This window comes from Ranitomeya imitator, chromosome 3 (assembly GCF_032444005.1).
Source record: "Ranitomeya imitator isolate aRanImi1 chromosome 3, aRanImi1.pri, whole genome shotgun sequence".
NCBI classification, from domain to species: Eukaryota; Metazoa; Chordata; class Amphibia; order Anura; family Dendrobatidae; genus Ranitomeya; species Ranitomeya imitator.
The window spans coordinates 776962475-776985797 of record NC_091284.1 but is presented as its reverse complement, the minus strand read 5'-3'; the positions used below and the strand labels follow the sequence as shown (position 1 = coordinate 776985797).

At 43.2% G+C, this 23323-nt stretch overlaps 1 protein-coding gene across 1 annotated transcript in view; it reads right to left on the bottom strand.

The window, feature by feature from the left end:
- IFT88 (intraflagellar transport 88) overlaps nucleotides 1-23323 on the bottom strand; it is an 80003-nt gene that overhangs the window by 7102 nt on the left and 49578 nt on the right. Inside the window, exons 21-24 of the mRNA XM_069759100.1 lie at nucleotides 18899-18951; nucleotides 12218-12283; nucleotides 11778-11884; nucleotides 8385-8454 (exon numbers count right to left, since the gene is read on the bottom strand). Coding sequence (XP_069615201.1) covers nucleotides 8385-8454; nucleotides 11778-11884; nucleotides 12218-12283; nucleotides 18899-18951 — 296 coding nt within the window. The remainder of the gene's footprint in view (nucleotides 1-8384; nucleotides 8455-11777; nucleotides 11885-12217; nucleotides 12284-18898; nucleotides 18952-23323) is intronic.

Here is a 23323-nt window from a genome sequence, read left to right as displayed (position 1 = left end):
GCCTGGCCTATAGGTCTCCCACTGCCTACTGGTGCTGTCCTCAAATAGAAGTACTCTAAGCTCAAAACAGACATGATGGTGGAGGGCTTGCTTGCCCAACATTAGGTACATCTACCGTGGTGACAGAACCCCACAAACAATTTTTATGTAGCGGATAATGGATCGGAGCCATTTACCAGCATCAAAAATCGCATGTGAACACTATTACCATCCATGTGGTTTCACTTATAGTTGTGGTCATACATCCTTAATCACAACTGTCATGGCACTAGTTATTGGAGAACCATGGAAATGTAGTCTATAGCCTGAAAAGAAAATGGTTGTTCAATAAGAAACATCTGGATCAGTTTTGATGTAGTGACATGGTTAAGACATGTTAGACGCCCTGTTCCTGTCACTTTTCATTATCGAAGATTTAATGACATTATACTCCCAGATGATTCAGAACCAGTTCAACTATATGGTATAAGGTGGTCTTCAGACGTGGAGGCCGGAGAGCACCTGTATACAGTCTGCTGCAATGTAAAAAAGTGTGGAGTTTACAACAACTGACAGGTTTCACCATAATTAAAGTGGTGCAATTACATATATTCTAATGCATTTTTTCCCCGAGCATACCTTAGCTATATCCTTACAAGGATTCCCACTGGACAGCCATGAAAGCCTTAGTCAGGCCCAGGACTGTCCCTTAAAGAGGACTTGTCACTTGCTCAAATAAATTGACTTAAATCCTTTGTAAAAATCCCTGATCTCACCCAATTCGGACACTCTTTTCTGTTTTGTGCTGTGTCAGTCTTTGGCACAGATATTCACACTCACAAGAAACTGGATTTTCTTCTGAGTCTTCCTTGGGGGCGTGCGCTTTCACCCCTCTCACCGAGACTCTGCCAATCATAGCTCAGCAGCTGATGTAGCAGTCTAAGCGTCTCAGACTGTGATTGGCAGTGTCTGGGAGGGAGGAGTGAAAGGGCACACCCCTAGAATACTCTGAAAAAACGCCCAGTTGGTCTTCAAGACGAGATTTCACATACTGCGCTCCAAAAGCAACAAATGTGAATAAACCTGCAATGGAGAGACACAATAAAAAATATAAAAGAGCACCAGAATAAGAGGAGCTCAGAGATGTTAACATCTATTTAACACAATTTTTTAAGCAAGCAACAGATCCTTTTCAATATGAATGGGGTAGGTGGCCCATCATGTTGCTGAATGGTGGCAGCTGTCAATCACAATTATTTGGGCACAGTATTCAAAATGTATGGCACTGGGAGTAGCAGTGGAGGCCATCTGTGTCACAGGGCGGATAGAGGGTTATGTTGTGAATTCTGCTCTTGTGTTCCCTCCAGTGGTTGTAGGTGGGAATGCATTTGTCTCTGACTCGCAGTCCTGGCCAGGTGTATCAGATGATTACAATTCTGACTGGGATATTTAGGTGTGCAGGATCCTTTAGCCCTTGCCAGTTGTCAATGTTCCTTGTGAAGTGTTGGATCACTTTCTGGCTTCTCCTGCTTGCTGCCAAATTCAGCAAAGATAAGTGTTTGGTTTTTGTATCTGTGGCACACTGCTGTGTGCTTGTTTCAGTTTTATTCCTGCTCTGATTGTAGGATTCACTGGAGTTGCAGATTTACGCTCCTACATCTTTTAGTTAGATGGAGGAAGTTTTTTGTATATTCTGCTGTGAATGTTTTGAAGGGTTTTAATACTGACTGCACAGAACTCTGTCCTATCCAGTCCTATCTAGCTAGAGTGGCCTCCTGTGCTAAATCCTGTTTTTCTGCCTGTGTATGTTTTTTCCTCTCCGACTCACCGCCAATATTTGTGGGGGGCTGTCTATCCTTTGGGGATTTTCTCTGAGGCAAGATAGTATTCCAATTTCCATCTTTAGGGGTATTTAGTCCTCCGGCTGTGACGAGGTGTCTAGGTGTGTTAGGTACACTCCACGGCTACTTCTAGTTGCGGTGTTAAGTTCAGGATTGCGGTCAGTATAGTGGCCACCTTCTCCAGTGAAAGTTCTCATGCAGCCCCAAGGTCACCGGATCATAACAGTACAACTGGCCAACAATGAGTTAAATGCATCTCAGAAGAAGGGAAGGAAGCTCTTGAGCCATTTTTTTTTCTCCAGTCTGTTTTGTGTTCTCTTCCCTCTTAATATCTGGGTGGCTGAGGAGCCTGGTGCAAGCATGAATGTTCCTGGAATTAGCTTCTCGTGTAGACCAGCTTGCTGCTAGGGTGCAAGGTATTTCTGATTATATTGTTCAGACTCCTGCTTTAGAACCGAAGATTCCTACTCCTGATTTGTTTTCTGGTGACAGGTCTAAATTTTTGAGTTTTAAAAACAACTGTAAACTGTTTTTTGACCTGAGACCTCGATCCTCTGGTGATTCCACTCAGCAGGTAAAATTCGTAATCTCCCTGCTGCGTGGCGACCCACAGGATTGGGCGTTTTCCCTGGAATCTGGGAATCCGGCTTAATATTGACTCCTTTTTTCAGGCTTTAGGACTATTATATGATGAACCTAATTCTGTGGATCAAGCTGAGAAGACCTTGTTGGCCCTGTCTCAGGGTCAAGAGGCGGCAGAATTGTATTGTCAGAAATTCAGAAAATGGTCTGTTGACTAAATGGAATAATGATGCTTTGGCGGCAATTTTCAGAAGGGGGCTTTCTGAATCCGTTAAAGATGTTATGGTGGGGTTTCCCACACCTTCTGGTCTGAGTGATTCTATGTCTCTGGCCATTCAGATTGACCGACGCCTGCAGGAGCGCAGAACTGTGCGCGCTGTGGCGTTATCCTCAGAGCAAATTTCTGAGCCTATGCAATGTGATAGAATTCTGTCTGGAACGGAACAACAAGGTTTCAGACGTCAAAATAGGCTGTGTTATTATTGTGGCGACGTTTCTCATGTCATTTCTGTCTGCTCTAAGCGAACAAAGAGGATCGCCAGTTCAATTACCATCAGTACTGTACAACCTAAATTTCTGTTATCTGTGTCCTTGATCTGCTCATTGTCATCATTTTCTGTCATGGCGTTTGTGGATTCAGGCGCCGCCTTGAATTTAATGGATTTTGAGTTTGCCAAGCGTTGTGGTTTTCCCTTGCAGCCTTTGCAGAACCCTATTCCTTTAAGGGGCATTGATGCTACACCCTTGGCTAAAAATAAGCCCCAGTTTTGGACACAGGTGACCATGCGCATGGCGCCAGCCCATCAGGAAGATTGTCGAATTCTGGTGTTGCATAACTTGCATGATGTTATCGTGCTGGGTTTTCCATGGTTGCAGGTACATAATCCTGTGTTGGACTGGAAGTCCATGTCTGTGACTAGTTGGGGTTGTCAAGGGGTTCATAATGATGTTCCTTTGATGTCAATCTCTTCTTCACCTTCTGAAATTCCAGAGTTTTTGTATGATTTTCAGGATGTATTCGATGAGCCCAAGTCCAGTTTCCTTCCACCGCACAGGGACTGCGATTGTGCTATTGACTTGATTCCAGGCTGTAAGTTTCCTAAGGGTCGACTTTTTAATCTATCTGTGCCTGAACATACCGCCATGCGGAGCTATATTAAGGAGTCTCTGGAGAAAGGGCATATTCGGCCATCTTCTTCACCGTTGGGAGCAGGGTTCTTTTTTGTTGCTAAAAAAGATGGTTCCTTGAGACCCTGTATAGATTATCGCCTCTTGAATAAAATCATGGTCAAGTTTCAATACCCTTTACCTTTGCTTTCCAATTAGTTTGCTAGGATTAAGGGATCTAGTTGGTTTACCAAGATTGACCTTCGAGAGGCATATAATCTTGTTCGTATTAAGCAGGGTGATGAATGGAAAACTGCGTTTAACATGCCCGAAGGCCATTTTGAATACCTTGTGATGCCATTCGGACTCTCTAATGCTCCATCTGTTCTTCAGTCCTTCATGCATGATATCTTCGGGACTTATCTTGATAAATTCTTGATTGTGTATTTGGACGATATTTTGATTTTTTCCGATGATTGGGAGTCTCATGTGCAACAGGTCAGGATGGTATTTCAGATCCTTCGTGACAATGCCTTGTTTGTAAAGGGTCTAAGTGTCTCTTTGGGGTGCAGAAAGTCTCTTTTTTGGGCTTCATTTTTTCTCCTTCGTCTATAGAGATGGATCCGGTTAAGGTTCAGGCAATTCATGATTGGATTCAGCCCACATCCGTGAAGAGCCTCCAGAAATTTTTGGGTTTTGCAAATTTTTATCGCCGTTTCATTGCTAATTTTTCCAGCGTGGTTAAACCCTTGACCGATTTGACGAAGAAAGGCGTTGATGTGGCGAATTGGTCCTCTGCGGCTGTCTCTGCCTTTCAGGAGCTTAAATGTCGATTTACTTCTGCTTCTGTGTTGCGCCAACCGGATGTTTCTCTTCCGTTTCAGGTTGAGGTTGACGCTTCTGAGATTGGGGCAGGGGCCGTTTTGTCTCAGTGGGATCCTGTTGGTTCCTTGATGAAACCGTGTGCCTTCTTTTCCCATAAGTTTTCGCCTGCTGAACGCAATTATGATGTCGGCAATCGGGAGTTGTTGGCTATGAAGTGGGCGTTTGAGGAGTGGCGACATTGGCTTGAGGGAGCTAAGCACCGTATTGGTCTTGACCGATCATAAGAATTTGATTTACCTCGAGTCTGCTAAACGGCTGAATCCTGGACGGGCTCGATGGTCCTTGTTTTTTTTCCCGTTTTGATTTCGTGGTCTCGTACCTTCCGGGCTCTAAAAATATTAAGGCTGATGCCCTCTCTATGAGTTTTTTGCCTGATTCTCCTGAGGTCTTAGAGCCGGTCGGTATTCTGAAAGAGGGGGTGGTCCTTTCTGCCATTTCCCTGATTTACGACGGGTTCTTCGGGAATTTCAGGCTGACAAACCTGACCGCTGTCCTGTGGGGAAATTGTTTGTTCCTGACAGATGGACTAGTAGAGTGATTTCTGAGGTTCACTGTTCCGTGTTGGCCGGTCATCCTGGCATTTTTGGTACCAGAGATTTGGTTGGTAGGTCCTTTTGGTGGCCTTCATTGTCACGTGATGTGCGTTCTTTTGTGCAGTCCTGTGGGACTTGTGCGCGGACCAAGCCTTGTTGTCCCCGTGCTAGTGGGTTGCTTTTGCCATTGCCAGTCCCTGAGAGGCCCTGGAAGCATATTTCGATGGATTTTATTTCTGATCTTCCGGTCTCCCAGAAGATGTCTGTTATCTGGGTTGTGACCGGTTCTCTAAGATGGTTCATTTGGTGCCCTTACCTAAATTGCCTTCCTCTTCTGATTTGGTTCCATTGTTCTTTCAGCATGTGGTTCGTTTGCATGGTATTCCGGAGAATATTGTGTCCGACAGAGGTTCCCAGTTTGTTTCTAGGTTTTGGCGGGCCTTTTGTGCTAGGCTGGGCATTGATTTGTCTTTTTCTTCTGCAATTCATTCTCAGACAAATGGCCAGACCGAGCAAACTAATCAGACCTTGGAGACTTATTTGAGATGCTTTGTGTCTGCTGATCAGGATGGCTTTCTTGCCATTGGCCGAGTTTGCCCTTAATAATCGGGCTAGTTCTGCTACCTTGGTTTCGCCTTTCTTTTGTAATTTTGGTTTTCATCCTCGTTTTTCTTCTGGGCAGGTTGAGCCTTCTGACTGTCCTGGTGTGGATTCTGTGGTTGACAGGTTGCATCAGATTTGGGCTCATGTGGTGGACAAGTTGGTGTTGTCTCAAGAGGAGGCTCAACGTTTTGCTAATCGTCGTCGGTGTGTTGGTTCCCGGCTTCGGGTTGGGGATCTGGTCTGGTTGTCTTCCCGTCATGTTCCTATGAAGGTTTCTTCTCCTAAGTTTAAGCCTCGGTTTATTGGTCCTTATAGGATTTCTGAGATTACTAATCCGGTGTCTTTTCGACTGGCGCTTCCGGCCTCTTTTGCTATCCATAATGTCTTCCATAGATCTTTGTTGCGGAATTATGTGGAGCCCGTTGTTCCCTCTGTTGAACCTCCGGCCCCTGTGTTGGTTGATGGGGAGTTGGAATATGTTGTTGAGAAGATTTTGGATTCCCGTTTTTCGAGGCGGAAGCTTCAGTACCTGGTCAAATGGAAGGGTTATGGCCAGGAGGATAATTCTTGGGTTTTTGCCTCTGATGTCCATGCTGCTGATTTGGTCCGTGCCTTTCATCTGGCTCGTCCTGATCGTCCTGGGGGCCCTGGTGAGGGTTCGGTGACCCCTCCTCAAGGGGGGGGGGGGGGGGTACTGTTGTGAATTCTGCTCTTGGGTTCCCTCCAGTGGTTGTAGGTGGGAATGCAGTTGTCTCTGACTCGCAGTCCTGGCCAGGTTTATCGGATGATTACAATTCTGACTGGGATATTTACGTGTGCAGGATCCTTTAGCCCTTGCCAGTTGTCTATGTCCCTTGTGAAGTGTTGGATCACTTTCTGGCTTCTCCTGCTTGCTGCCAAATTCAGCAAAGATAAGTGTTTGGTTTTTGTATCTGTGGCACACTGCTGTGTGCTTGTTTCAGTTTTATTCCTGCTCTGATTGTAGGATTCACTGGAGTTGCAGATTTACGCTCCTACATCTTTTAGTTAGATGGAGGAAGTTTTTTGTATATTCTGCTGTGAATGTTTTGAAGGGTTTTAATACTGACCGCACAGAACTCTGTCCTATCCTGTCCTATCTAGCTAGAGTGGCCTCCTGTGCTAAATCCTGTTTTTCTGCCTGTGTATGTTTTTTCCTCTCCGACTCACCGCCAATATTTGTGGGGGGCTGTCTATCCTTTGGGGATTTTCTCTGAGGCAAGATAGTATTCCAATTTCCATCTTTAGGGGTATTTAGTCCTCCGGCTGTGACGAGGTGTCTAGGTGTGTTAGGTACACTCCACAGCTACTTCTAGTTGCGGTGTTAAGTTCAGGATTGCGGTCAGTATAGTGGCCACCTTCTCCAGTGAACGTTCTCATGCAGCTCCAAGGTCACCGGATCATAACAGGGTTAATAAAGTAACTTCGAGGAATGTTTTACACAATGTGAATATTATATTATTGTTATGTAATTACATGTATTGTGTGCAATACAGGTATTACAGTACTGGACCTCATACACAAGATGTTGTGACACAGCACATAGTCTGATGAGGCTTGCTACATAAGAAACTGAAGCCTAATCAGCAGTAGTGAGCAGTGTAGCTGTAAATCCAGCACAGAGGTGACATAAAACACTAGAAATAAGTAGGATCGTCTCTATTTCTCTCTGTATCGCTCAGTCTGCTTCTCCCTCCCCTCTTCATAGATTTCAATAGACAGCTGAAATCTGACACATCAGTGAGCTGGTAGTCTGTCTTGTTTTGAGAAAGACGGATTTTAGTGCCAATGAAACGTTCAGGAGGAGAAGTGTCTCATAAGTGAAGAAAGACATTGTCTTTCATTGTTATAATGGGGTGATGTACAATGTGTGCATTTTAGTTTTTTTTTTTTTTTATTTCCAGTGCATTTTTTTCCCACTAGTTAAATAAGCATAAAAAACTTGCTGTACTTGGAGGAGGTTAACTGCTTTCATGTGCTGGTTCCTGAGTTACGTCAGCAATTTCATAAGAACATTCTTGGTCTCCCATACCATGTTTATTTGGATTTACCTTTAATAGTTGGAAGCGGAATAATTTCTATACACATGTTTTTGTACATTGTAGCTGTTTTTTTATACACCCCACCACACAAGCTTTTTTTGCACTCTTTAAAAAGCAATGACAGCTCAGATGAATGGTCCAAGTTGTTTCCATTAGGATTTTATTATCCGTGAAAATTCTGTGGTTGTGGAAATGTAAATCCGAGCAGACCTATAACCCCACATGAAGCGGAGCAGCTGTTGCATATCTTTCTGCATTTAGAAATCAGAACTACAACCCCCTGCATTGTGACAACATATTAGTCACCCGCTGCATTGCCGAGCGCCAGTGCGTACCATATATCCACCCCAGAAGTCATCCTCTCCAGAGCCTGCACTTACATCTACATCCAAAAAGGGCTTCTGCTCCAAATGTAACAAGACTTTAATGGTACGTGGACATGAGGCGCAGATGCAGAGGTGTTTCCAGATTAAAAATAGGCGGCATATTACAAAAGAAGGGGAAAATCGGACTCAAACAAATCTAAATCACATTTGCCTTTTTTGTACAAAATGCCCCAATGGAAAAAAAACCTCTTCAATAAAAAGTGAGCGACATTCTAATAGAATTTTCCCACAATCAAATACACTTTTTCTATAACTAAACAAATTGTTTTAAAAGACTATTAGGAAAAAAATATGATTTCAGGCCCAAACCACAGCTATGGCCTTCTCATCACGGCATCCATTACTGCAGGGTCCTCCTATCCGAGGGTTATGGCAGAAAACAATAAAAATATAAAAGTCAGGACTTACCACTGCTGGCACTGCCCTCTCTTCCTTCCCGCCGGCTGCGGGCACTGCCATCTCTGCCAGATTTTACACGCTGCAAAAGAAAAGAATGGCGAAAAAAAAAAAATTGCATGCATAAATCAAGTAAAGATATTCATTTATTTGTTGGTCTTATATCTGAAAACATTCTCGTCTCCCCCTGATCCCCAACCCCCTGGTGGATACAATGATGTGTGACTGGTCCCAGTGGCACATAATGGGATCTGCCTGACTTTGGGGAAGGAATGACACGTGGTGCTGCATCCCATGAAACATTACAGAATCTGCAATCTCTTCAACCAATGGCCGCAAGTAAAGAGTTAGCAAAACGGACATGTTGGCAAGATCTATGCAGGCTGGAAGAGAACGAAAACACTTGCGCAAACCTTAATATGAAGAAGATTTTTAGAAATAAGATCGGAATTTGCAGAGGAAATAGCTTTTACGTGGAATGTTGGCTTCAATATAGACCACGCTGTAAATAATTTATTATTACACCAAACCAAATGTTTGCCTCTACAGAGGACTAATATATAAGGACTAATATATATCTGGATTCAGAGTTTAAAAATACCTTTATTTTATTTTGGTCTTGTAGACATAATTTAATAAAACAAAAACAAAAAAAAAAAAACAACCAAACAAGTGTGCTTTTTTTTTTAATTTCCCATGGATTATTATTTTTTAATTTAATTTTTTTAAACTATAATATTCTGGCATACTTGCATTATTATCCAGTACATCAGCTGGTGTATTATTAAGTATATCCAAGACTTTAAAAAGGAAAAAAAAATTGTGCTAAGCAGTAACAGATGGGTAGTTGCTGCCATTCTCCACCAGTACAGATCGGTCACAGACTGGCGCTGACGTCATGACATCCACGTAAACAGAGCGGCAGGTTCTTTTCCTATTGACAGGGCAGGACTACTGGTGTCATGCTAATTGAGGGAAGCCGGCTGTCAATCAGCATGACGCCAGTAGTCCTGCCCCGTCAACAGAAAGAGAAACCACTGCGCGGTTGGCAGGGAGCAGTTCAATCTCCCGCAGGAGCGGCCAATGACCGGCACCGGGTACAACAGGAAGGTAGTTGCCTCTGTTAGCAACTACATGCCTGTTAGTGCTTAGGCACATTTATTTATTTTTTTTAAATCCCAGATATCCCCCTTAATAATACGCAGTCAGTTGTACGGGCTCACATAAGATTGCCCTTACAACAGCGAATATGGTCAGACAGACCTAGGGGTATCTAGACATATCAATAGGGCCAGTCACACATCCGCTGTATCCATCATAAGAAAGATCTGCAGAGGGTGGAGATCACAGGGAGACTAGTGGATTGTTTTCAGAAATAACATTTTGAAAAAAAAAAAAAAAAAAGAGGGCCTTATTGTGCACGTTACACTGAAAGATTATCGAGGAGAAACACTCCTAGAAACTCTCGGCTCATAATCATCTTGCAGTATATAGAGGCTGCCAAAAACCATCTTTCTTGGCAGCGCATTGTCCTGTGCAAATAAGATTTGTGCTGCCGAGAACACCTGCAGTTTATGTGCACTGAACGATCTATTACAGATGATTCCTTACGCATCATTTAGCGCAGTTTAACAGGAGCTTAAACCACAGTAAATCTGTAAATATTCACCCACTGGCGGTTGTTTAGTGTCACCGGTCGGTGTGTGTAAGTCTCTCACATTGAGCACCGAGATCAAGGTTTGCTGCATTCGAAAGATTAAAAGAGACGAGACCAGAGGCTTCTTGTCTTGACTCAACATCAAGGACCTTGTAGCTCTCCTGACATGTCAGATTTAGTAAAATTCTTGTACTTTCCTCAATGGAAAAGCATCTTCCATTGAGCAGAAAATCCTCTGTAATTTCTCCTGGAAATGTATAAAACCCGAAACCTGGAGATGACCTTTCCACCTGTCAATAAGCTGTGTACAGCGATAGAATGGGGCCGTTGGTGGATGGTCAGCTCCTTCTTTCTCGTTATATGGGCAGGTTTTTTGTAAACTATATGGTGTACTGTACACATCCTCTGTGCTCACATCAGAATACCGCATGTCTTTACTGAAGCTTGCAAGTTTCCAATCTCTGGAACAAGCACGCCTCAAAGCTTCATCACTGGCATAGAAAGCTATGATGCAGTTGTCCATGAAATGTCGGACGGCCAGAGACTTTTCTTGGACCCAAACATTAAGACCTATTAGAGACATTGCTTACAAACTTACTGGAAAAATGCAGCTTTGTAGCAGACTTGAGTTTTATGTTGGACCTGAAACGTCGTTTCTTTTTTTATCTACGTTAGATCTCATTTGGGATCAATTTATCAATTTTCTTGATGTTGGAACAGTTTATAGCGCACAAGTCTGAGTGACATATCGCGGTCTCTCGTAATCAATTCCTTACGCTTGCAAAATGTGTTTGTCTTCTCTACTTTAGTAGACTAAACAAGCTGAGTAACTCGCTAGAAGCATTCTTATTAATATTATAAACAGGAGCTAAAAGGGCACTAAACCTAGAATCAAGAGTCACAGACTAAAGCAAATATTGGACTCGACTTCCACAAAGCCCCAGTCTTGTAAAAAGAGATGCAATTGTTTAATAATATTTTTATAGGTTTAGGACATAAAAGAAAACCAGTCTGCCACAATACCAAAATTGTATGGCAGCAATGAATGACAAGATTTTATAACAAGGTATAATGAGAATGACAATGTGATCAGAGGCTGCTGTGACAATAGAAAGCCCATGACAAGTAAGAGAATACATGTACTCCAATATTGCTGGAGACGTTAAAAACGGAAACACCATCCAACCACGTCAAGGTGCACCTAGACGTTAAAAATGGAAACACCATCCAACCACGTCAAGGTGCACCTAGACGTTAAAAACGGAAACACCTTCCAACCACGTCAAGGTGCACCTAGACGTTAAAAACGGAAACACGTTCCAACCACGTCAATGTGCACCTAACTATGGGTGGTCCCTATCGCTAATGTCCTACCTCTCCATGTGCCAAACCAGCTGCATCTGAAAGGGGAGGAAAAATGAAACCAGGCGTGGCTCACAACTAAAACATTTTATAGGAAATATAGGTGGTTAAGGGGGCCAAGAAAGGAGAAGAAGAAAGTGACAGGCCCAGCATGTGTCTGCTTGCCCAATTACCTTCTTTTGTAGTCACAGGGACTTGAAGCCAGTGCACTGAGCAGTTTTTGAAACTCTTAAAAGCTTTAAAAGAAAAGCACCTAGTCGGCCTGCTAACTCTTTATTCTCCTCCCATCTCTGACCACCACTGGTGTAACCTCTGGATTATCTATAAATGTCTCTGGTCAGAATCATTGTTTTGCCAGAATGTCCCTAGAAAGAAGGAAGGATTACCTGTTCCTTTAATTCCTTCATTTTCTCAGCCTTCTTCAGCTTCGTTGTATACTCTTGAACTTCCTTCAACCCAATGTCTGTGCAAAGCCGCACCAGGAAGCGCAGGCCTGTGGATCATTAATGACAAAGTAGAACACGTTTTGGAGAGCAGAATTGAAATTGACACAAAAATCTTCAATGTAAAATATGTATTGGTATATTAAATTTGCCCTGAATTTAAAGTGATAAGCTGGTTTGTTACACCTGTCTGCCTTTCAATCATCCACATGTCCGTATCAAGTAACTATATATTTCAAGTAAGGCTCCTGCACCATGGATGATGTTTTTGTTTGCTCCAAAATATTGGGAAAAATAATATTAACTACCGTAATTCAATAAATATATTTTTATTATACTGAGATGTTCTAATAATGGTAAAAGTAAAAACAAAAGTTCCTTACATTCAACATTGTCGGGGAACTTCTGATGAATTTCCTTATATTTATCCAGCGCTTTCTGATAGTTGCCTGAAAAAAATAAAAACAATATATGAGATAATTACAGCATTTCACGTTCCATATAAAACATGCAGAGTTTTAAACTATCTACATAGTGTTAAAAAAAAAAAAAAAGTACGGTATATACTCGAGTATAAGCCGAGAATTTCAGCCCATTTTTAGGCTTAAATTGCCCCTCTTGGCTTATACTCGAGTCATTCCCAGGGGTCGGCAGGGGAGGGGGAGCGGCAGCTGTCTAATCATACTCACCTGCTCCAGGCGTGGTCCCTGCACATCCCTGGTTCTCCGCCAGCTCATTCCTGTAATGAACGGTCACATGGTACCGCTCATTACAGTAATGAATATGGACCCGACTCCAACATCTTTGTGCCGACTGCTCTCGCCAACTTGCCGCTCCGCTGGCCATCTCCACTACGAAACAGGCTGGCTGCACTCCTTTCTGCGAGTCAGTAGTTTGTGTAGTGCCATTTCACTCCCGTTGAATTCCTTCTTCTTTTGTTAACAGCGTACAGATACCGTTTGGAGGAACGTGTTTTCATTGTGAAAACTTATTGGAAAACTTAGTTCTTAAAGAAGTGCTAAACTGAGATTCTAAAGAGTGTTGGAAGTTGAAATCTGCTCTTCAAACTCTGCATTGAAGCCTTCTGTGATGACAGAGTAATCTCCACCATAATCTCGCTGAGGTACCACAGGCGTGTTGATTCCTTTATATGTATGAGTTCTTGCAGTAATGTCGAGTCATTTCGCAGTGATGTGGCTGAGAACTGACAGAGGTACCAAGGTGTAGGCGGACAGTAAAAGTGCAAAATTGACGGAAATTGTTTAACCATGTCAAAGTTAAATGAAATTGGTGACAAGACATGAAGATCTTCAGAGCGTATATCACTTTGGTCATCCATCGGGCTCAATGGTAGGCACCTGGAATATTGATGTGTAGGTCGGGGTTTGCCAGCGAACCACAAAACAAAACACCAGTGCCAGCATTAACAATTCTCTTGGAAGGCATTGTGCAAGTTGGTTGGTGCAAAATTTAAACTAAACACCCCATAAGTGGAGCTATCTTCCGTCCCAGCTTATCCCAGGCAGCCGAAAATCTCTTGAAAAACGTTACTTTATATTTGGACCTGTTGATGCCGGACACAATTTATTAAACGTGCTTGCAATAATTACCTCGTGAATGTGGTGCCTACACGGCCGTTCTTTCTACAGTTTGTTGCAAGAGGACGCACGCACCGGCCTTTATATCAGTGTTACTATTGATAATGTCAAATGACATAACTTTCCCTTTATCCAAGAGCGGCCAATCCTGCAGAACCTCAATCCTGCAGAACCTGGAATACAGCCTGAGCTTGTGCTGCTGTTGGGCATCTCTGGGACCGACAACTTCTCAGTTCCTCCTCCTGACACTAGAACGGTCAGTCGCTCAGTATTCTTATTGAGGGTCTGGTCTGCAAACCTTTTCCCGTCCCAGTGTCCAGTCAGTGGTCCACTGCTAATGAAGGAAGCATTGATCGCATTTGCTACAATTTCTTGATGCCGGCGACGAGCCCGTCTGATTCTATATACGTGAGACTGGATCATGGTCAAGAGCCTGAGAAGCATCGGCAAGCAGGTAGGTCGCTTGTCTATCACTGGTACTACAACTACTACTACTACTACTACTGCAAAGATCATCTGATGCTGTCGCCTGCTGAACTCGCTCAGTTTCCTTTTTATCTTAATTTCTCTGCCAGCAATTTGCTTCTAAATCTTTCCTTGACCGTGGCCAGTTTTCTGCATAATGGTTCCATGCTTACACAACCTTTATCTCTTTGAGCAAGAAAGAAGTCACAGTCTTCCTTAAGTTTTAGAAGTTTCATGGAATCAGCATGAGCGGCATCAAACAAATCAAGTTTATTAATTCCTTCTCCTCGGATTCTTCACCTTACTGATCACGTGATATAGTTGCCTTGTCAGGATTCTTACTTTTCCCAGAACCATAGGCTCCGACGGTAGCACTGGTACATGTTGGTTGTAATTCTGTAGAGTGCAGGAAATAAGACCTGGCCAACACCTGCCCATTTGATGGCAGCTTAGAACCAGTAATACTGCCGGCTGTCTGTCCAATTATCCACATTCCTCTAAGGCTGTGTGCACACGTTCCGGATTTTTTGCGTTTTTTTCCCTATAAAAACGCGATAAAACCGCAAAAAAAAAATGCTCACATTTAAGGTACCTTCGCACTAAACAACTTCACAACGATAACGATAGCGATCTGTGACGTTGCAGCATCCTGGCTAGCGATATCGTTCAGTTTGACAGGCAGCAGCGATCAGGATCCTGCTGTGATGTCGTTGGTCGGAGCTAGAAGGCCAGAACTTTATTTCGTCGCTGGACTCCCTGCAGACATCGCTGAATCGGCGTGTGTGACACCGATTTAGCGATGTCTTCACTGGTAACCAGGGTAAACATCGGGTTACTAAGTGCAGGGCCGCGCTTAGTAACCCGATGTTTACCCTGGTTACCAGCGTAAAAGTAAAAAAAACAAACACTACATACTTACCTTCCGCTGTCTGTCCCCGGCGCTGTGCTTCTCTGCACTCCTCCTGCATCCTGTGTCAGCGCTGGTCAGCCGGAAAGCAGAGCGGTGACGTCACCGCTCTGCTTTCCGACCGCTGTGCTCACAGTCAGTGCGGGAAGCAGAGCGCCGGGGACAGACAGCTGAAGGTAAGTATGTAGTGTTTGTTTTTTTTACTTTTACGATGGTAACCAGGGTAAACATCGGGTTACTAAGCGCGGCCCTGCGCTTAGTAACCCGATGTTTACCCTGGTTACCGGGGACTTCGGCATCGTTGGTCGCTGGAGAGCTTTCTGTGTGACAGCTCTCCAGCGACCAAACAGCGACGCTGCAGCGTCACTTAGTGTGAAGGTACCTTAAGCATCCTTTTAATAGAATGCAATCCGCATTTTGTATGCACAAGCTGCTTTTTTTTTCCCGGAGCGGAAACGCATTCCGGAAAAAAACGCAGCATGTTCATTAATTTGTGGAATCGCAGGGATTCCGCACACATTTGAATGCATTGATCAGCTTACTTCCTGCATGGGGCTATGCCCACCATGCGGGAAGTAAGCGGACCATATGCGGATGGTACCCAGGGTGGAGGAGAGGAGACTCTCCTCCACGGACTGGGCACCATATCCCTGTAAAAAAAAAAAAAAAAGAAAAAAAAGAATTAAAATAAAAAATAGTGATATACTCACCTTCTGATGGCCCCCGGAGTCCTCCTGCCTCTCAGCAGTGCACGCGGCACCTTCAGTTCCCCGGGATGCTGTGTGCGAAGAACCTGGGATGACGTCGTGGTCACGTGACCGTGAAGTCATCCCAGGTCCATCGCACACAGCATCCCTGGGAACGGAAGCCGCCGCGTGCACCACGGAGGAGATCGGGGGCCGTCGGAAGGTGAGAATAACCATTTTTTTAAATCATTTTTAACATTAGATCTTTTTACTATTGATGCTGCATAGGCAACATCAATAGTAAAAAGTTGGTCACACTTGTCAAACACTATGTTCGACAAGTGTGACCAACCTGTCAGTTTTCTGCAAGCTAATTACGCTAGTAAAATGCTAGTGTTTAGCGGGAATACGCGTACTAATTCCGCATGCAATATACCTCTGTCTGTAACGGAAATCCTGCGTCGCTGATTGGTCGCGGTTGTCTGGGTGCGGCCAATCAGCGACAGGCACAGTCCAGCCGCGAATTGGCCCCTCCCTACTCCCCTCCAGTCAGTGCCCACATAGCATTTTAGCAGTCAGTTATCGATGATATTAACCCTATAAGTGTGACCAACTTTTTACTATTGATGCTGCCTATGCAGCATCAATGGTAAAAACATATAATGTTAAAAATAATAATAATAAAAAAAAAATTGTTATATTCTCACCTTCCGGGATCCGCGGCTGCCTTTCTCGCTCCTCGCGACGCTCCGGTCCCAAGAATGCATTGCGGCAATAACCCCAGATGATATAACATAGTAACATAGTTAGTAAGGCCGAAAAAAGATATTTGTCCATCCATTTCAGCCTATATTCCATCATAATAAATCCCCAGATCTACGTCCTTCTACAGAACCTAATAATTGTATGATACAATATTGTTCTGCTCCAGGAAGACATCCAGGCCTCTCTTGAACCCCTCGACTGAGTTCGCCATCACCACCTCCTCAGGCAAGCAATTCCAGATTCTCACTGCCCTAACAGTAAAGAATCCTCTTCTATGTTGGTGGAAAAACCTTCTCTCCTCCAGACGCAAAGAATGCCCCCTTGTGCCCGTCACCTTCCTTGGTATAAACAGATCCTCAGCGAGATATTTGTATTGTCCCCTTATATACTTATACATGGTTATTAGATCGCCCCTCAGTCGTCTTTTTTCTAGACTAAATAATACTAATTTCGCTAATCTATCTGGGTATTGTAGTTCTCCCATCCCCTTTATTAATTTTGTTGCCCTCCTTTGTACTCTCTCTAGTTCCATTATATCCTTCCTGAGCACCGGTGCCCAAAACTGGACACAGTACTCCATGTGCGGTTTAACTAGGGATTTGTACAGAGGCAGTATAATGCTCTCATCATGTGTATCCAGACCTCTTTTAATGCACCTCATGATCCTGTTTGCCTTGGCAGCTGCTGCCTGGCACTGGCTGCTCCAGGTAAGTTTATCATTAACTAGGATCCCCAAGTCCTTCTCCCTGTCAGATTTACCCAGTGGTTTCCCGTTCAGTGTGTAATGGTGATATTGATTCCTTCTTCCCATGTGTATAACCTTACAATTATCATTGTTAAACCTCATCTGCCACCTTTCAGCCCAAGTTTCCAACTTATCCAGATCCATCTGTAGCAGAATACTATCTTCTCTTGTATTAACTGCTTTACATAGTTTTGTATCATCTGCAAATATCAATATTTTACTGTGTAAACCTTCTACCAGATCATTAATGAATATGTTGAAGAGAACAGGTCCCAATACTGACCCCTGCGGTACCCCACTGGTCACAGCGACCCAGTTAGAGTATATAGCGGTCTCGCATCACGGGTTATTGCCGCAATGCATTACTGGGAACGAAGCATCGCAAGGAGCATCGCTAAAAGCCTGGGCTGGATCCGGGGGCCGCATTATATACTACGTGGCCTGTGCTATATACTACATGGGCTGTGTTATACACCATGTCGCTGTGCCATATACTACTGGGCTGTGCAATATACTACGTGGCTGTGTTATATACTACGTGGGCTGTATTATATACTGCATGGCCTGTGCTATATACTACGTGGGCTGTGTTATATACCATGTCGCTGTGCCATATACTACGTGGCCGTGCAATATACTACGTGGGCTGTGTTATATACCATGTCGCTGTGCCATATACTACGTGGCTGTGCAATATACCATGTCGCTGTGCAATATACTACGTGGCTGTGTTATACACTACGTGGGCTGTGCCATATACTATGTGGCTGTGTTATATACTACATGGCTGTGCTATATACTACGTGGCTGTGTAATATACTACGTTGGCTGTGCTAAATACTACGTTGGCTGTGTTATATGCTACATGGCTGTGCAATATACTACGTGGCTGTACAATATACTACGTGGCTGTGCAATATACTACGTGGCTGTGCAATATACTACGTGGCTGTGCAATATACTACGTGGCTGTGCAATATACTACGTGGCTGTGCAATATATTACGTGGCTGTGCTATATACTATGTAGCTGTGCTATATACTACGTGGCTGTGCTATATACTACGTGGGCTGTGTTATATGCTACGTGGGCTGTCAGACTCTTTTGCCTGGGGCCCTCAAAAACCTGGAGCCGGCCCTGGCAGACGCAGTCCCGCCGCGAAATGGCGTGGGATTTGAACCACGCTTCGCTAATTGGTCGCGTTTTTTAAATAAAACATTGAGGCTACTTTCACAAAATCAGGTTTTTGCTGTCAGGCACAATCCAGCGAATTTTGGAAAAAAAATGGATTTTTTTTTTGCTGCCGGATCCGTTTTTTCCTCATAGACTTGTATTAGTGCCGGATGGCCTAACGTTTCAACTATTTTTCGCCAGATCCGTCAAAAATTCTCTCTCTCTTCTTGTCGGATCCGGCAACAAAAAAAAAACAGATACGTTTTTCACAATTTGCAACAGCTCCATTTTTTTTTTTTTTTTCAAAAGTCGCCGGATTGGGTCTGACAACGAAAAGCTGATGTGTGGAACTAGCCTAACACTTTACATTTTTTTAAAAAAGTGGATAGCATCTTCCCTTGAAATGCACCACAGCTAAGGCTTTGTTAGTTCCTTCATTGATGTTTTCTGGAGGTTCTGGCCTCTAGAAGGCGCTGTACTACTCCTTCAGCTCAATAAACAGTAAAAGATGTAGGGTTATATGAGCAGTTCCCACGACGCTCTCACATAAGATAGCGCTAGGATAGCCATACTCTACTCAGTACATCAATGATGCCGGGTGGTCAGTAGTCAGAATGATGAAGAATGGTTTTTAATTTCCAAAATGAACATTTCCTTTTTTTTTTTTTTTTAATTATCAAAGCATAAAACTTGGACAAGTGCGACCATTAAAGCACGCTACCCACCACTTCTTCTGTGACAGCTTGCCAACATTAATTGCCATTTCACTTGCGTGGGTCTGTAAAAGAAGATGAATGTACATTAATGACAACAGAGGTCATTTACAGTTAGGTCCATATATATTTGGACAGAGACAACATTTTTCTAATTTTGGTTATAGACATTACCACAATGAATTTTAAACAAAACAATTCAGATGCAGTTGAAGTTCAGACTTTCAGCTTTCATTTGAGGGTATCCACATTAAAAATGGATGAAGGGTTTAGGAGTTTCAGCTCCTTAACATGTGCCACCCTGTTTTTAAAAGGACCAAAAGTAATTGGACAATTGACTCCAATGCTATTTCATGGACAGGTGTGGGCAATCCCTTTGTTATGTCATTCTCAATTAAGCAGATAAAAGGTTTGGAGTTGATTTGAGGTGTGGTGCTGCATTTGGAAGGTTTTGCTGTGAAGTGAACATGCAGTCAAAGGAGCTCTCTATGCGGGTAGAAACAAGCCATCCCTAAGCTGAGAAAACAGAAAAAACCCATCCAAGAAATTGCTACAATATTAGGAGTGGCAAAATCTACAGTTTGGTACATCCTGAGAAATAAAGAAAGCACTGGTGAACTCATCAATGCAAAAAGACCTGGGCGCCCACAGAAGACAACAGTGGTGGATGATCGCAGAATAATCTCCATGGTGAAGAGAAACCGCTTCACAACAGCCAACCAAGTGAACAACACTCTCCAGGAGGTCGGCGCATCAATATCCAAATCTACCATAAAGAGAAGACTGCATGAAAGTAAATACAGAGGGTTCATTGCACGGTGCAAGCCACTCATAAGCATCAAGAATAAAAAGGCTAGACTGGACTTTGATAAAAAAAAAATCTAAAAAAGCCAGCACAGTTCTGGAAGAACATTCTTTGGACAGATGAAACCAAGCTCAACCTCTACCAGAATGATGGAAAGAGAAAAGTATGGCAAAGTCGTGGTACAGCTCATGATCCAAAGCATACCACATCATCTGTAAAACACGGTGGAGGCAGTGTGATGGCTTGGGCATGCATGGCTGCCAGTGGCACTGGGTCACTAGTGTTTATTGATGATGTGACACAGGACAGAAGCAGCCGAATGAATTCTGAGGTATTCAGAGCCATACTGTGTGCTCAGATCCAGCCAAATGCAGCCAAACTGATTGTCCATCTGTAGTATGAAACGACGACCAATGACCCAAAACATAATGCCAAAGCAACCCAGGAGTTTATTAAAGCAAAGAATTGGAATATTATTGAATGGCCAAGTCAGTCACCTGATCTCAACCCAATTGAGAAGCATTTCACTTGTTAAAGACTAAACTTCAGACAGAAAGGCCCACAAACAACCAGCAACTGAAAACCACCGCAGTGAAGGCCTGGCCGAGCATCAAAAAGGAGGGAACACAGCGTCTGGTAATGTCCATGAGTTCAAGACTTCAGGCAGTCATTGCCAAAAAAGGGTTTTCAACCAAGTACTAAAAATGAACATTTTATTTAAAATTATTGAATCTGTCCAATTACTTTTGGTCCATTTAAAAACAGGGTGGCACATGTTAAGGAGCTGAAACTCCTAAACCCTTCATCCAATTTTAATGTGGATACCCTCAAATGAAAGCTGAAAGTCTGAACTTCAACTGCATCTGAATTATTTTGTTTAAAATTCATTGTGGCAATGTTTATAACCAAAATTAGAAAAATGTTGTCTCTGTCCAAATATATATGGACCTAACTGTATAAAGTGAATATTGACACCAAATGGTCCATTTATGAAGGGAACAGATACACAGCACACACAACTTGTCATGAAACTTTGTGTTTAGTTTCCAAAATGTCACCAGAATTCTATTTCTACAAATGATCCTGCAGAGTCACTGCAGAGGACGCGGAAGACAGAGCGGCGCCCGGCGGTGGAACGGGGACAGGTGAATATTGCGCAATGCTGCTTGCCCTCCCCATTATACTCACCTGCTCCCGGCATGGTCCATGCTTCTTTCTTACAGATGGTCTCCGGGTGCTGACAGCTTCTTCCAGCATTGAGCAGTCCCTGGTACCGCTCATTACAGTAAAAAAATAATGGGGCTCCACCCTGTGGGAGTCGAGTCGCGTCCATATTCATGACTGTAACGAGCGGTACCATGTGACCGCTCAACACAGAAAGAAGCTGTCAGCGCCCGGAGACAATCGGAGATGTAGGGACCGTGCCAGGAGCAGGTGAGTATGTGACAGCCGCCTCTTCCCCGCCGACAATGACTTGAATATAAGCAGAGAGGGGCACTTTCAGCCTTAAAAAAATGGGCTGAAAATCTCGGCTTATACTAGAGTATAAACGGTACATATTTATTGGTCTAATTTTTTTTTGTTTTGTGTGATTTTTCCCCCAACATTTTTAGAATTTTTAAAACTTTTTTTCTTATTTAGTCCTTCTTTGGACGCATACAATAAATTTCAATGCATTATATTTGTCAGTATTACACTGATGTAATGCCAGCAGCATGGTCTAAAAGGCGTTCTGTCGGGGGTGCATGCTCCATCTCTCTGCTTTCTAAATCCTGCAATCGCTGTTGATCACAGCAATTAGAGGGTTAAATAGCCAGGGTTGGTGCGGTCACCACTGCTGGCTGTGACAGCAGGTATTTGGGTATCATTCAAGCCAAGCTCCCGGCCACGGTCATGCGGGCACTGCTCCTGTGCCCGCATGATTGCCAGGACATACTGTTATGTCCATTTACAGGAACGCATCACAAAATAGGACAAACCGTTACATCCAATGTCGGGAAGGGGTTAACTGCAGTAGGCAATAGGTCCAAGGGTGGAGCACAAAAATATAAATATTTTCTCCAAAGTTTTTTTTTTTGTTTTAAAACATTCTCTATATTACTGTTTATTTATTTTTTAGAATTGAAAATAACTCAGCTGTAATGGCCTGAAAGAACTCACAATTAGGAGAACGGTGTATCACAAACTTGGTGGGTAGTATGTAGGCAACATATCAGGAGTGGGGTGGCTGCCTTGTTTTGCTTTGTTACATTACTCTTACCTGCATGGTTCTCAAAAGGACCTTGGTCCTCCATATCCACCGTGTAACAAATATACATTCAGTAGTGTCCTAAATAATAGCAGTGTTGCAAAAGCAGGAGTTAATCCCAAAATCTTTACACTAGTTTTTATTTCCAGCATTGGGAACATTGCACACTGTTCTCTAATTCAAAACATGAAGAGAAAATGTATATAATTTTAACAACTTTAAAGAAAATAACAAAACATGAACACTGAGATGTTCTAAAAAATATCAGTGCCTGCGTTTGTCTTCACAAACTCACAATATGCACCATTTCTTTTGTGGATGTAGCATTCTTGGGAATCACTAACCCAATATTTAGTTGTATGCCCACAGTTTTTTAGAACTGCTTCCCATCTATGTTGCATAGTCAACCAACTTCTGTCCCGCGTCACCTGTTATTCCAGCCAAGAATGCTTGGACTACATCCCACAATATTTTGGCATTTGTTGGCTTTGCCTCAGACACGGCATTATTGATGTCACCCCACAAGTGTCCTATCAGATTATGGTCCGGGGATTGGGCTGGCCGCTCCATAACCTCAATTTTGTTGGACTGGAACCCAGATTTTGCTCGTTTACTGGTGTGTTTAGGGTCGTTGTCTTGTTGAAACATCCATTTCAAGGGCATATCCTCTTCAGCGTAAGGCAACATGACGTCTTCAAGTATTCTAATATATGCAAACTGGTCCATGATCCCTGGTACGTGGTAAATAGGTCCGGCACCACAGTAAGAGAAACCTGCCCATATCATGATGCTGGCACCACCACGCTTCACTGTCTTCAGAGCGTACTGTGGATTGAATGCAGTGTTTGGGGGGGTCGTCTGACGAACTGTATTGGACCCAAAAAGAACAATTTTACTTTCATCAGTCCACAAATGTTTCTCCATTTCTCTTCAGGCCAGTTGATGTGTTCTTTGGCAAATTGTATCCGCTTCAGTACATGTCTTTTTATTTAACAGTGGGACTTTGCGGAGACTTCTTGCTAAGAGATTATTATTATTATTATAAAATTATTATTATTAAGAGATTAGCATCACACAGGCATCTAACTGTCACCGTCCTCACAGGTAACTTGAGATTGTCTTTGGTCATCCTGGAGCTGATCAGTGGCCGAGCCTTTGCCATTCTGGCTGTTCTTCCATCCATTCGAATGGTCGTCTTCTGCTTTCTTCCACGTCTCTCTGGTTTGGTTTTCCAATTTAAAGCAGTGGAGATCATTTCAGCTTAACAGCCGATCATTGTCTGCACTTTTTATAAGTTTTACCCTCTCCATTCAACTTTTTAATCAAAGTACGTTGATCTTCTGAACAGTCTTGAACAACCCATATTTCTCAGACTTTCAAGGAG